Source organism: Rhinoderma darwinii, chromosome 3 (assembly GCF_050947455.1).
Source record: "Rhinoderma darwinii isolate aRhiDar2 chromosome 3, aRhiDar2.hap1, whole genome shotgun sequence".
Classification (NCBI taxonomy): Eukaryota; Metazoa; Chordata; class Amphibia; order Anura; family Rhinodermatidae; genus Rhinoderma; species Rhinoderma darwinii.
Genome location: NC_134689.1, coordinates 248,909,674 through 248,925,034, shown reverse-complemented (window position 1 = coordinate 248,925,034; position 15,361 = coordinate 248,909,674). Strand labels below are relative to the sequence as shown.

Genomic DNA, 15,361 nt, shown 5'->3' with positions numbered 1-15,361 from the left:
TGTGGGGTTTGGGTGTCAGACCCCCACCGATCATATACTGATGTCTGGTGCCACCCAGACAAACCTCTTAAAATTGGCAGCAGATAATGTTAAGAGTGGTAGGATACGTCAATAAAAATCTAATATCTAGGGTCAAGAATACAATCACAGTTATGAGAGATCTGTAACACAAGATTCAAACCTTCTTTTCTGTAACAATGTTCCAATTCCAGACGCCGCACACTAGTAGCATCTGTCACCTCAATGAGACCCAAGGAACCGTCCATGCGACCAACCAACAAGGACTCCGGTAGGTCACCTGGCCATGCACCTTCTGGACAATGTTCAGGCCATGCAATTGAGGATATCCAATGAGGCTGAACATCTACAAGGCCTTTTCCCCCTGTTATATACAGGTTTACCAAGAAAAAAAAAAAAGCTTTTAATAGGACTTTGTAAAACATCAAAACAGAAAGAGTACATGATCAGCGAATATATATATATATATATATATATATATATATATATATATATATATATATATGTGTATGTAGTAGAGGCATTGAGTGGCAGATGTTACCATTGAGTTGCCAGATGTTAATTGTTTTTTCTAGGGCTCCAGCCAGATATCGTCCACTAACACTCCAGCATACAGGAGACAGAGCAGGGTCAGCTTCTTCCGGCGTTCCCTCTCTAATGAGGAGGGAGAGGACAGCCATCAGTAAAGGGTTTAAAACGTTGCTACAGAAAGGGTTAATGAACAAGCATGAAAGAATCAAATGGTAGACTTCCTTCGTATGTAAATACTAAAATATTGGCGTGCTTTAATGAATGCATATGATATGGAATATAACGTGGCAAGATAATCGGCTTAGAAAGACTGGGAAGGTGCTACGTACTGCGGTCGGGAAGGGAAAGGGGGGTTGGGGTAAGGGGTTCATGGAGACATGTGTTTGATTGTATACAGCTGTGTCACATGATTTAATCATATTCATGTACAAGGACTGTGAGATGGTGTGGGGAATTGTGTTTTTGAAAGATTCTTAAATAAGAATTCATGGAAGGGATTGGTATTCTTTAGTGGTATAAGGGGTATAGAGTCTGTGTAATATGACAAGGGTTAAGGTCTGCCGTGAATGTACTATGTATTATTGGAAATTGATATTCTTTACTGTATGTGTCAGCTGTATTTTGAGGTGTACTTCAATAAAAAGTTGTCCGATTTAAAAAAATAAAATAAAAAAATATTGGTTGCCTACCACCAACACTAGGGCGAGCGAGCTTACATTCAATATTAAATAAGTCTCCAGCAAGCTCCTAAGTTTCCCTGAGTGATGGCTGCAGGCCACAGGAAAAACACAACTCTAACCCCTATAAAGATATAGTATATTATGAAATTAATAAGCAAAGAATGTTAGACCTATTTAGACAAACCAAACTCTATACCGGTTTATTAAAGGGTCACTTCCGCCAATAAATATATATATATTTTTGTTTTTTTATTTATTTTTACATATTAAGGATCAATATCTGAATATTATATATAATATTTGTATATATTTTTATAAATAGGTGGTTCATGTTATTGATATAATTTTTTTAATTTACTGTATGTAATCTAATGTATTCTACTTCCGGTCTATGTGCATTGTTCGCAGAGACGGAGAGGATCACTTCACTCCCTTGCTGACCAGGAGTTCGACCAGGGAGGAGTGAGGGGTGGTGACTCTATTCGAGCACAACACACCTTCTACTATGTACACTGGTGACATATAAACCCGCGACAATGTGGTTGATGAAGAGCATTATTGCAAGTATTCTGTGATCTGCTACACTGCACTTCTAGGGACTCGCATATACTGGGTCCCAGAGTTGCAGTGTAAGAAACAAGAACCCCTGAGACACCCCTGCTGTCCTTCTTCCTCCACTCCCTTCTATCTGAGAGATCCTGGCAGCTAAGGCAGGGATCTCATGTCAAGCTTTAGATTCATTTTTTGTCGTGAAACGTGGAGAAACCGCACCATATTGGCCCAATTTTTGTAAAATCACAGCAAAATGGCACAGTTTTGCAGCGATTCGTGGCAAAGAAAAAAGCAACATGAGATCCCAGGCTGTGCAGCCACAACTCCCGTGCCAGTTTCTCAAACACTGACCTGGAGAACAATGAATCTGTGTGGCGGAAAGCACTGTAAGCATCAAGAGACTGCAGCGATCCAGACTTGATCCAGAGCCCATATATCCAATACTATCGTGTTACAATCTGCTGAACTGTATATATTTAATCCTACCCTGTGTGATACGGTCTGCTGAGCCGCTTCATCTAAGCCTATAATGTGTGACATGGTTTGCCGAGTCTATATCGAATCCTATAATGTGTGAAACCGGCTGCTGTATCTAATCCTATCGTGTATGATACGGTCTACTGAGTTGTGTATCCAAGCCTTTCAGGTGTGTTACTGTCGGCTGAGCTGTGTATCTAATCTGCTCTGTTAACAATGGCATCATGGACACTCTTTTAAAGGATCCATGACAGACATGACCAATCCAAGCTGATGCGACCCATTATAAGTGAGTGGAATCCATCAGGTAAATCATCCAAGCACTATTTCATTCCGCATCATCAGGCTACAAACTGAACTTTTGGTTCTGCGAGGAAATACGTTTTTTTTTTACAACATTTTATTGAGTTTTCAGGTACAAAATCAGAAAAATCAGATACATGCGTTATGTGAGGCAATATGATTAAACCTGTACGAACACACCTCTTCCTCCCTGAATGCTATGATAAAAATAAAATCGCGGTCTGCGTTGGTTCATGGCAGGTACTTACTGTTTTTGGAAAACACAAGTCTGCTGAAGAAAATACTGATTTCTAGACACATTCCACACTCTGACAGTGCCATCAGTGCCACTTGTGGCCAACAGACCCTTCTTACTGCACCAGACAGAGGTAATCACCTGGAAACCAAAACCATTTTGCTATATTATTTATCTTTATTTAATGTCTTGATTTAATTGATTTTATATGTATCTTGATACTTTAACCACTTCCTGACCGGGAAAAATGGAAAAAAATTGGGAAAAAATGTGAATGTGTGATTTTAGGTGATTTTTTTTCTTATATCTGGTGCATGTCACGGGGTAAACACACCTGAATACATATTTGGCAACTTCTGCCGACTTCAACGATACCAAATATGTGTGCATTTCTTACATGCTGGACACAAGGTGGCGCCTACAATGAATGGTGCACACACTGGCTTTTAGAGAGAAAATTTCCAAATCTGGTTTGCTGACACCATACGACCATTACAGATGTTGTGACGTTTCCAGTCCACAAAAACTGATGGCCATCAATATCTTATAGGTCAGGGTCCGACACCTGGCACCCTCGATCGGCTGTTTTGAAGGGGCCACAGTGCTCGTACGAGCACGGCTTCCCCTCCATTTCTGTCATGCTGTCACAGCGATCACATGACCGGAGACCACACTGAATGGTCTCTGGGTGAAAGCTCCGTGATACCAGCTGTCTCTAGACAGCTGTATCACAGAGCCCCTCACAGTCGGCGCGTAAGCGCTGCGGTTAGGGGCGATATGATCGTTGTGACTCAGCGTGGTCTCCGGTTAAATTTCCATGATACAGGTGTCTAGAGACAGCTGCATCACGGAGCTAAATGACGCCGGGGAGCGGCAAACCTGCTAACTCTGCAGGAACTTCTGGAACGGCCCTGCAGATTTAATCGTGGACAGCCCAGATGTTTATAGTCTATGGGCGGTCTGGAAGTGGCTAAATTGTTTAATGTAGGCGGTCCCAAAAATCTTTTTGAAGTACAGTTCCCTAAATATATTATTCTAACATCATTGACAGTTGTGGGGTGACTGCTCGTTCTCGAGATAGGTGTGGGTCCCAGGGCTGGGACCCACATCTAGCAGGCATTTATGGCATATCCGGTGGTTATGCCATAAAGACTTAAGTTGGGAATACCCCTTTAAGGAAATATTATGGATTTTATTTTGGTTAAAAATCGGCTGCATAAAACTTACCCTGTTCTGGTGTGCCTCCAGCTTAGTAAAGGAATATTTCCTCAAGTCTCCAGACATATCAGCAAGAGTTTGGGGAGCAGTCTGATTATCACGATCATGGGCAGCCAAGGTACGTACTAACTGCTGAGCAGCCCACTGCCGATGCTGTGAGGATAGGCGCAAAGACAGGCAGCAGGCAGCTAATGCATTTGCCAATTCCAAAGGACCTGCAGCATAAAGGTAACAGAAGAATGAACAAGCCTCCTGAATGAAATGTGCTCAAAACACCTCTGAGATAGGTAAGCAATGCCTCATACCCCTTTTCTCCATTTCTGCTTTGTCATAGTTTGGACGCAATTTAGCCCCCTTATCTGCAAGTAGAGCTACAAGTGCTTGAGTCACTACAAAGTTGGGAGAGGTGACAAGCTTGTTCTCCTCAGCAATACCCCGTAGAAAACTTGGTAAAAATTTCCTCTGCACAGGGTCATCCACAGTAGTAAGATTCACACCAGTTGCTGCAGATATCAAATTCTGTAAAAACAAAAAACAAGCAGACACAAAGCTTAATTTACCATTGTAATACATACTGCAGCAAATACAGATCACAATTTATAAAATTCTTACGATAGTAAGGGCTCCAATAAAATAAAGGATCTGTAAAATCTTACTAAACAATTATCTTCAAAACAAAGATTATACTAATGTGCAAACAGTTTCAGCTAAACAGAAAATGAAAGTTTTGTAACTATTTTTTTTAACTATAAAAAGGTACAAAAGGTTTCCACTTTAAATGACCCTCCACCAAAAAACAAACCAATAACAAAACAGAACAAATCACCAGTAAATTCGCCCACTTCATCGTTGGATTTGTTTCTAGGAAAGCTACCCAGATTTTTGAAAAACCTGAATAAGAAAAAAATGTGCCTAGCTATCCAGTGTCCTACTACTCTAATGCAGGGGCCCCATTTTTTTTTAATCATGTGAGCTGAATAAAGTTCTAGGAGAAGATTGGGAGCCAAGATTTGTTCTGTGCCAAGAGCCCCCCACCAATCCATCTGACGAAAGGCGGTGTTGAATAAGTAACGACTATCATGTAAAAAATACAGTTGTATCGAGCAAACAGTTCCAATCATTGTGCAGTGTAGACTTGTTGAGCAATTACTTGATCAGTGAGAATACATTTGTCTGTCGTTGATTGAATCGTTTAGGCTGAAGGCACACGTTGCGTATTATGTGCGAATCTGCCAATTATTATTACAAATAACAGCTTGTCATTTGAACGTCAACAACTTGCTATATCGTCGATCGGAAAGCCGAGCAAGCAGAGTATGGACTTAAAAGAAAGTTTATGAGTCTGTATACCGCTCGATTGGCTTCCTGAGGAAAGCAGATCGTAAACGAAGCGGCACAGCACTCACATGAGCGCTTCTGACGCTTTGAGCGATCGGTGGACCTCTCAGTGCTCAGACTCCCACTGATCAAAACTTCTGACATGTCACTATGACATGTCAAAAGTTTTATAAAAGTTTACTTACACTTTAAGAGTTACCAAGCCCCACAATGAGAGTGCCCCTCAAAGGTAAACCTGCTCAAAACGGCCAACTTTCTAAAAATGGACAACCGTGTGTTAACTAAAGAAAGACAAATTTTCATACACATTACAGTTCTGTTTGATGATGGAAATATCATATAAATCTTAAGCAAAAAAAAATGTACTCATCTAATTTCGCATTAATATACACATTAACTGCAAAGTAATATTTGAGAAGATGTTTATAAGGAGGCAGAAATCATTTCACTTTTGTAAAAGCAAAGATGAATACCTTTTAAGGTGAGGTATTGGAAGCAGAATGAAGCGAGCAGTACAAAGTCTGTACAATATCTTACCTGGGTACAAAGCTGAACAAGAAGTCGAGCAGCACTGGGTGTACTGGATGCCAGGCAGCCTACAGCTGTGCTCAGGTATGCTAGGCAGGAGATGGGCTTGCTGGTTTTGCTATGTAAACCACGTGAGCGGTCAGCAGAGTTAGAAAGTGTGTTCGAAGGACTGGTGGAGAGGCCAGCTCTACCTGCTGCAGCCAAGCACATGAGACGGACCAGAGTGCGGATATCTGTTAGACCCAGAGACTCCAAACCAGCAGCAAGACTACAGCTGGATCCACTGCAGGAAAAGCACAGCGACATATTACTTGGTAATAAAAAGCAAAAACACTAAACAAAATGTAAAAAAAACAAATAAACACGTACACACACGAACATACACATATTTATTACACACACATACAAAGTGAACAAATATAAATGATAAAGAATACAGACCTAACAGAAAGTAGTGAAAGTGCACGCATCACCATGGTACGTGCCAGCAGGACTTGGGCAGCAGCTATTACCCTGCGCAGGGCCATCACACGGTCATGAGGATTTACCAGCGCTGCTGCCTGTTCCCCTAGAGTAATTCTCCCTGATGAGCTCTTCTCTAGAGCACCTTGGCAGCCTGAGGAGGAATCACAAAGTAGTAATATAGGACTACACAATATACTGTGCCTTGTGAAACTTTTGTACCATTTGGCTTACACTTTGAAGGTGCAAAATATTTTTTTCCTGTGACACAAGCAATCATCAAGACAAAAAACACTGCGGCCTTTAAGTATTCACCCCCTGAAAGGCAATACATTGTGGAGCCACCTTTTGCTGCAATTAGATACAAGTCTCTCGGGTTATGTCTCTAGCTTAGCATATGTAGACACTGGGATATTTGTCTATTCTTCCAGACAAAACTGCTGCAACTCCTTCATGTCAGATGGGTCGCGCTGATCTACAGCAGCCTACAAATCATGCCACAGATTCTCTAGTGGATCGAGGTCTGGGCTTTGACTTGGCCATTCCAAGGCATTTAATTATTTCCCCTTAAACCATCCAGTTTAGTTTTAGCTGTATGTTTAGGATCATTGTCCTGCAGGAAGGTGAACCTCTGTCCCAGGCTCAAATATCTGGCAGACAATCGGGTTTTCCCCATGAATCGCCCTGTATTTACTGCCATCCATCATTCCTGACCAGTTTTCAATTCCTCGACAATAAAAAACATCCCACAGTGAAGTATGGTGGTGGCAGTATCATGTTGTGGGGAACGGTGTTCTTGGGGTGATGGGAAGTTTTGGGTTTGCGCGACACATGGCGTTTAATTCTAGGTTGTAAAGCAACACAACCACAATGAGGAAGGTGGGGGGTGAATACCTTCGCAAGGCACTGCATATGTGTACTAAGAAAATATTGGCACACAATGTAGTATACTTCACAATAGACAGCTCCACAAAATAGCTTGAACCCACAACCCTCTTTGAACTCGTTTCAATACAAATAATTGCCCATCACCACAATTTGTACCCACAGCCCAATGTACCTATTTGCATTAGTGTTTCCTCCATGCTGTTGGTGGCAGTTACCATGGCTACAGAAGCCCCCAAAGGATCACTGTCTGGAAACTGCACTGCCTCTGGTACAATCCTGCGATCATTAAGGCCAAGAGGTCCAGCTAGAAGTTCAAATTCTTCTTCTCCGGTCAGCTTATCATCTTCGTCAACATCCAACATGTCCCAGTCCTCTGTAATATACCAAATAATAGTAACATTCAATTATACCCACTAAAATCAATGCTATGGATTAAACACTCAAGAAAGCAGATATAGGTTACCTTCATAAACACTGTCTTGTTTGCCAATCAAGTCAGGAGCATGTCCTTTGTACCTAGAGAACGGAAGGATTTTTAGCTATTTATATTGCCGTACGTATGCAAAATGAGCAGCCTTTTTGTTATTTGTTTATCCTTAGCTCCCTATTTTATACGCTGAAAATTGGGTCTTGCGGTTGCGAAATGTGATACAAGTTTAAAGCTACTTCATGAATGCTTCATTGCCTAATGGCACTACCCAAAATGAAGCACAATTACCCCTGCCCACAAAAGCACGATGATCACAGCAGTTTACATTCCAGATGGAAGTGTGGCAAATGTATTGCCATAAAGTCTTACTTCTCCGATGCAGTTGCTTTACGTTTGCTCTTCAGACTCAGATACTTTTCACGGCAGTTGCCACATAACAGATAGTATGGATTCCCGCTGCCACATTCCCCTCCAAACCAGCCATCCACATAAGAGCCATTACTACGGTATCCCTGCCGGTTGGCACTGTGCCCACAGCCTGGATGATACCTCTTCATGTGCTGATTGAAGCTAAGCACACTTGCCTCACACAGCTCACAGATTACCACCTCTTCCCTTTCATCTGTTTCACAGACATGCTGTAAAAGAAACAACTTTTTCACGTACGAACACGAGGGACAATGGTGGCTTCAAAGACAAGCAAGGCAGAAGCGGAGTAAAACATGCATGTTACTCCAAAGCAATATTAAGGAATAATTTGCAAGTATAATTAATAAGCATAAGCAAGAACATCAATGAATTAGCATGCAGAGGGTGGCAGACTAAATGGACAGCTCTACTAAAATCTTTACGTTGATACAAAATTAGATAGAGAAGTATGGGTTTAAAAAACATTTTACAATGAATTTCTGCCTTATAATCAAAAATGTCTATTTGATGTGATCTAGTGTTGTAAGATACAGCCAATTCAATCACTTCCACCATTTATATCTGAACGTTCTTTTAAAAGCAGCATCTGCTACAAAGTTGTCCACTATTTGTTTAGTTCTAATACCCGGATAATGGGGTAACTTGCTCCTACATACAGCAGAAAATACCGTAAAATCATATTACTAAAACCAGTGGAAGAGGTTTAATACAGATTTACCCAGTTACTAAAGGCCCACCCTTATAATAAATCATCCATTATAAATAACATTTTTTCAGTTCGTATTCACTATCAGAGGGGATCTTTATAGCTAAATTTGGAGTTGCTGTAGCTGGAAGCTGCATGCATCAATGCTCTTGATCTCATGCTGGGGTAAAAAGCAAGGGGTGAGGGATTAGAGCAGAGATGAGAGCAGCTCCAGCTGCTGTCACACACCCATGTTGGCCAGTCCAGTACCTCTGGGATCCACATTCCCAGAATATCATTATCGCTGGCTAGGTCTTGTCCAAACATAGCCTCCATGGCCTCATCATCAAGGTCAAGTTCTAGTTCTTCATCCAGGTTGAGGTCATACAGAGCCCCAGGTTCCTGCTGCAAGGACACACCATCTCTTCGACCCTGGTTTCGGTGAGCCTGAACTGTACGGTATAAACCAGCTGCCAATAAGATGCAGGAAAAGATCAGATCACTAAACCAAACTAAAACCACAATTTATCTTACATTCTATTTAATGGAATTTTAAACCTATAATTGAAAGCTGCACATGTCGGTCTCACAGCGATATATAATAAAGTAATAAGTATGGGGCAGACAGTGTGGATGTCTTATCAGTAATGATTAAGAATGCTAGTCAGCCTCTTCCCAGGTTAAAAACGTCTGCTCACAGACCACAGATTGCATTCAGTGGTGCAGAAAATGATGCCCTTTAGGCCTTATACACACGAGCGTTTTTCCTGCGTTGCAGTTGTGTGTGGCATCCGTGTACGGTGTCTGCGTTTTTTTACGTAAATTCTGCAATATTTACAATATGTGTGTACATAGCCATAACATGTTTTTTTTATGGAGAAACCGCAGAGAAAGTGTCTCCCAGAAGCTCAGGGTAGGAACACAAAAGTCGGATTGGCTGTGGAATATTCCGCAGCAAACCTGACCCAGAATCCGGAGGGAAATCTGCCATAAAAAAATCTGCAACAGAATCCGCATGATTTGGTGTGGATTTTAGGAGATTGTCCGCTGCGGAAAACAGCCGAGCTTTAATAAGAAAACAAAAATAAAACAAACAGTACACTCACCTTTCTTGGTGTTCCCATGGCAACGCGTCCATAGTCCCCAGGCTGGTCCATATACACCCGGCCTCCTCATGACATTTCCTAACATGTGACCTCTGCAGCCTGTGATTGGCTGCAGTGGTCAAGTGTCGACACAGAATGTAATCACTGGATGCCTGGTGTACAGAGACCAATTCCGGGACGTGTTGCTACAGGAGCGCCAGGGGAGGCGAGTATACTGTTTTATTTATTATAATCTTTTAAAATAGTGGGGGATTTTTCTGGATTTGCGGATTTTACGGTGGATCCGCAGGTAATTTGCGGCAAAATCCGCAACACAAGGATTTGCCTGCAAAATTTTATCGTCACATTGAAGTCAATGGGTAAAATCCGCAGCAATTAATTGCTCTTTCCGCAGCCTTAGAGGGCAGGCGAGAAATAACTGGAGTTACATATTAGGATGCCTGTATTAGGGCTTATACTATACCACCTTAATTAAAGGGAGCCCGTCATCAGCCTTTTGTCCATCAAACTGCCGGCATGGCGCTGTAATACTTTTAAACACTATTCTAACCATGCCCTGGTTAAAATCTTCAAGTGGCCCTTTTTGCAGAATAATAAGTTTGATTATGGCACGTGCTGTATGCGAATAGTATACCTGGAATAATCAGGAATGTGCAGCAGCGATGCAGAGTCAGTGCTATAAGCACGCCTATTTCCCCCGTGATAGACATCCCCCTTGCATGTTGACATCAGGGCTAGCGGATCCAAAACCCTGCACATTCATGGGGATGTCAATAACTGAGGAATAGGCATGCTTACAGCCCCAACTCTAACGCTGATGCACCACCCTGATGACTACAGGTATTCCACTTGCATACAGCACACGTAATAAGTTATTAAACTTATTATTCTGCATAAAAGGGACCACCTGACTATTTTAAATAGTGTATGGCTGGCATAGTGTCTAAAAGACCTACAGCGCCATGCCGGCAGTTTGATGGCCAAAAAGCGGATGACACGTTCCTTTTCAGCACATAACTAAGAGATCAGTCACACGAGTGGAATCTCGTCCATGTGCTGTGCGTTCAAACAACGCACCGCACACTGTCCCATTGATTTCAATGGGGCTATTCACACATGTGTGACTTTTCACGCAGGTAGTGTCCGATGCGTGAAACTCACTGTATGTCCTATATTGGTGCGTTTTCATGCATTGAAGTCAATGGGTGCGTGAAAACCGCGGACAGCACAAGGATGCACATCCGTGTGCGGTCCGTGTTTTACACAACTATTACATATAAAAAAACAAAGCAATTGCGAGTGCGTGAAAAGCACATGCCACTCGCAAAGCATACTGGTGCATAACGCAACGCACACGGACAGATTCAACGTGTGTTTTTTATGCGCGGAAATCTGTCACGCTTGTGTGAAGGAGAGAATAATAATTTGGAATTGGATGTAATTGGAGAGAGCACGTAGATTTAACAAAATAACAGAAACATTACATATTATACTACAAAAGCACTTTTTAAAAATTATTTAACAGTTTTACGAAAATAAAGATTAATCATTGCATATTAAATACATACAACTTTCTACCAAACCACAATTTATCAACATTTTTAAGTCTCCTTTTACTGTGAGTGAATGGGATCATCAATTGTTTATATACAGACCTGAAACCAGCCGATGCGCAATGGGAGCTGTTCGCAGTGGCTCATGGTTTCCATTTTTACAGGAGCCATGACAGATATGATGGACTCGTTATAATCCATTTTGCAACCTATTTTGAAGGATCCCATTGATTTATAAGGAGTCCACAAGGTTTTATATAGTTCTTCAGTTTATTTTGGCTGACAAAAATCTATGGAAACCTAATGAAAGTCTGAACAGAGCCCAATCTATAAGCAACAGAACAAATCCCTCCCCTGTCCTGAGGAATTGCAAGAACGTATCAGTGTAGGTATAACCTATCAGTTTCAATTCCTGGCTGTTTAGTACATCCCATTAAGGCAAATCCATGTAATTATACTTGTAGGTATCACACAGCAAATACAAATGAATTGTAATATAATGTAGACATCGGGCACAAACATTTCAATCTCATCTTCTGAAAAGGTGTTGGAAAATTACCATGATAACTAAAGAGCCAATGAAGCCTGATAAAGGGTAGACAATTGGCTTGCAATAAGCTAGAGAATTTAGCAGTATAGTAGAACAAGTATAAACAGTTAGGTCCAGAATTATTTGGACAGTCACACAAGTTTTGGCATTTTAGCCGTTTACCAAAACACATTGAATATACAGTTATATAATCAATATGGGCTTAGAGTGCAGACTCTCAGCTTTAATTTGAGGGTATTCACATCCTAATTTTAGGAAGGATTTAGGAATTATAGCTCTATAATATGTAGCTGCCTCTTTTTCGAGGGACCAAAAGGTAATTGGACTATTATCTCAAAAGCTATTTAATATGCTGCATGGGCTATTCCCTCGTTAATCCATCAATTAAGCAGGTAAAAGGTCTGGAGTTGATTCCAGGTGTGGCATTTGGAAGCTGTTGCCGTGAACCCAAAACATGATGTCAAAGGAGCTCTCAATGCAAGTGAAACAGACCATCGATAAGCTGAAAAAAAATAAAAATGAAGAAATCCATCAGAGAGATAGCACAAATAGGAGGAAGAGGAGGAAGGAAGAGGAGGAAGAGGAAGGAAGAGGAGGAGGAAGAAGATGGAAGAAGGAGGAGGAGGAAGAGGAAGGAATAGAAAGGAAGAGGAAGGAGGAAGAAGAAGGAAGAGGAAGGAGGAAGAAGAGGAGGCAGAGGAGGAGGAAGAAGAAGAGGAGGAAGAATGAAGAATAGGAAGGAGGAAGAATAGGAAGGAGGAAGAAGAAGAAAGAGGAAGAAGAAGAAGAAGAAAGAGGAGGAGGAGGAGGAGGAGGAGGAGGAAGAAGAGGAATAATAAGAAGAAAGAGGAATAAGAAGAAGAAAGAGGAATAAGAAGAAGAGGAATAATAAGAGGAAAGAGGAATAATAAGAGGAAAGAGGAAGAAGAAGAAGAGGAATAATAAGAGGAAAGAGGAAGAAGAAGAAAGAGGAAGAAGAAGAAAGAGGAAGAAGAAGAAAGAGGAAGAAGAAAACGGAAGAGGAGGAGGAGGAAGAAGAGGAATAATAAGAAGAAAGAGGAGGAAGAAGAGGAATAATAAGAAGAAAGAGGAGGAAGAAGAGGAATAATAAGAAGAAAGAGGAGGAAGAAGAGGAATAATAAGAAGAAAGAGGAGGAAGAAGAGGAATAATAAGAAGAAAGAGGAAGAAGAAAGAGGAAGAAGAAGAAAGAGGAAGAAGAAGAAGAAAGAGGAAGAAGAAGAAGAAAGAGGAAGAAGAAGAAAGAGGAAGAAGACGGAAGAAGGAAGAGGAGAAGAAGAAGAAAGTGGGAGAAAGAGGGAGGAAGAGAGAGGAAGAGGGAAGAAAGAGGAAGAGGGAGGAAGAAAGAGGGTGGAAGAGGGAGGAAGAAAGAGGGTGGAAGAGGGAGGAAGAGCGCACTGTTGATCTCGAGAATTAAGAAAAGGAGGTGGATAATTGCAGAATCCTTTCTATGGTGACGAAAAACCCCTTCACAACATCTACCCAAGTGAAGAATGCTCTCCTGGAAGTAGGTGTATCAGTAAAGAGAAGACTTCATGAGAGCAAATACAGAGAGGGGATTCAACACAAGGTGCAAACCATTAATCTACCTCGAAAATAGATTAGACTTTGCCAAACAACATGTAAAGAAGTCGCCCAGTTCTGGAACAGCACTCTATGGACAGATGAAACTAAGATCAACCTGCACCAGAATGATGGGAGGAAGAAAGTATGGAGAGGGCTTGGAACGGCTCATCCAAAGCACACCACATCCTCTGTAAAACATGGTGGAGGCAGTGTGATGGCATGGGCATGCATGGCTGCCAAAGGCACTGGGTCACTAGTGTTTATTGATGATGTGATTGAAGACAGAAGCAGCCGGATGAATTCTGAAGTGTTCAGGGATATACTTTCTGCTCAGATTCAACCAAATGCAGCAAGGTTGATTGGACGTCGCTTCACAGTACAGATGGATAATGACCCAAAACATACTGCGAAAGCAAGCAAGGAGTTTTTTTTAAGGCAAAGAAGTGGAATATTCTGCAATGGCCGAGTCAATCACCAGATCTCAACCCGATCGAGCACGCATTTCACTTGCTTAAGACAAAACATAAGTCAGAAAGACCCACAAACAAGCAACAACTGAAGATGCTGCAGTAAAGGCCGGGCAAAGCATCACAAAGGAGGAAACCCAGCGTCTGGTGATGTCCATGGGTTCCAGACGTCAGGCAGTCATTGCCTGCAAAGGATTCTCTACAAAGTATTAAAAAAATGTTTTATTGTTAATTTGTCCAATTACTTTTGAGCCCCTGAAATGAGGAGGCTGTGTAGAAAAATGGTTGCAATTCCTAAATGTTTTACAGGATATAAACCCCTTGAATTAAACCTGAAAGTCTGCACTTCAATTGCATCTCAGTTGTTTCATTTCAAATCCAATGTGGTGGCATGCAGAGCCCAAATCATGAAGATTGTGTCACTGTCCAAATAATTCTGGACCTAACTGTATGTGAGAACTAAAATATAATTTCCTATCAACATATAACATTTGTTTCCGTAGAAATTCTATTCTTTATGGGAAAAAAGAACATTAATGCTTGTGTATTACAAAATATGACTAGTGTCCTTCTAAATAGATTGACTTCAGATTAATTGGAAAACATACCAGCCCTTGCCAGCAGTGTTCTTGCTGCCAGATCAAACTTTTGCCTCCTGGTTACAGTGGACCTGCCTCTGTTCTGCTGTCCACTACTTGCTCCAGCATTTTCTGATTGTTCCATGCTGTCTGGGCTATAGTCACAATATAAGGTACAAATAGAGATATCCTTAAGATACATAGCAAAGTATGAATACAGAACATTGAAATCTCAGCATTGACTCAGCATTCACCCCAGCACTCTCCTAAATGTACAAAACTAACCTTTCACAAAAGCATTCTTCCAATTCTGGGGCATCTGAGGAGGAAATGTCTCCAGTGAAAACATCACTGGATTTACCCCCTGCACCGGAAACAGAACCATCCTGGCACTGTTCACTGGTTCTGCCAGAGTATCTTTCCTCATAGTCTGGATGTTCTATCATCCACATTGCCAACACCGTGATATTATTGGGGTCAGCCTCTCGAGCACCTAAACGAAAAACAAGGTATACACATTAGAAGCACGAGGGTATATAGTGGCATTTTAGAACGGCAATAAATCTAAAAAAAAATTATCAGGCATTTGTGGTCAGCATTTTATAACAGGTTTGAAATACTGCCTACGGTGAAATCTGAAAAAGGCGCCCTTCTACCCCCGCTAGGATGAAACATCCTCAATTACATGTGACACGGTTCTATTCGGTTTATAAGGTTTAAAGGGATTATTCACTATTCAATATTTTTT

The 15,361-nt window shown here is 41.3% G+C and overlaps 1 protein-coding gene across 8 annotated transcripts in view; it reads right to left on the bottom strand.

Annotated features, from left to right (window-relative positions):
- HERC1 (HECT and RLD domain containing E3 ubiquitin protein ligase family member 1) overlaps positions 1-15,361 on the bottom strand; it is a 180,052-nt gene that overhangs the window by 39,086 nt on the left and 125,605 nt on the right. For 6 of the 8 annotated variants that reach the window (XM_075857663.1, XM_075857668.1, XM_075857665.1 and 3 more), the window contains 13 exons: positions 14,899-15,106; positions 14,644-14,768; positions 9,024-9,244; positions 8,030-8,298; positions 7,694-7,746; positions 7,403-7,603; positions 6,322-6,496; positions 5,890-6,163; positions 4,320-4,533; positions 4,024-4,229; positions 2,810-2,937; positions 560-672; positions 182-382 (listed from right to left, as the gene is read on the bottom strand). In XM_075857663.1, the coding sequence (XP_075713778.1) occupies positions 182-382; positions 560-672; positions 2,810-2,937; positions 4,024-4,229; positions 4,320-4,533; positions 5,890-6,163; positions 6,322-6,496; positions 7,403-7,603; positions 7,694-7,746; positions 8,030-8,298; positions 9,024-9,244; positions 14,644-14,768; positions 14,899-15,106 (2,388 nt within the window). The remainder of the gene's footprint in view (positions 1-181; positions 383-559; positions 673-2,809; positions 2,938-4,023; positions 4,230-4,319; positions 4,534-5,889; positions 6,164-6,321; positions 6,497-7,402; positions 7,604-7,693; positions 7,747-8,029; positions 8,299-9,023; positions 9,245-14,643; positions 14,769-14,898; positions 15,107-15,361) is intronic. The other 2 variants (XM_075857666.1, XM_075857670.1) reach the window with 1 other exon arrangement.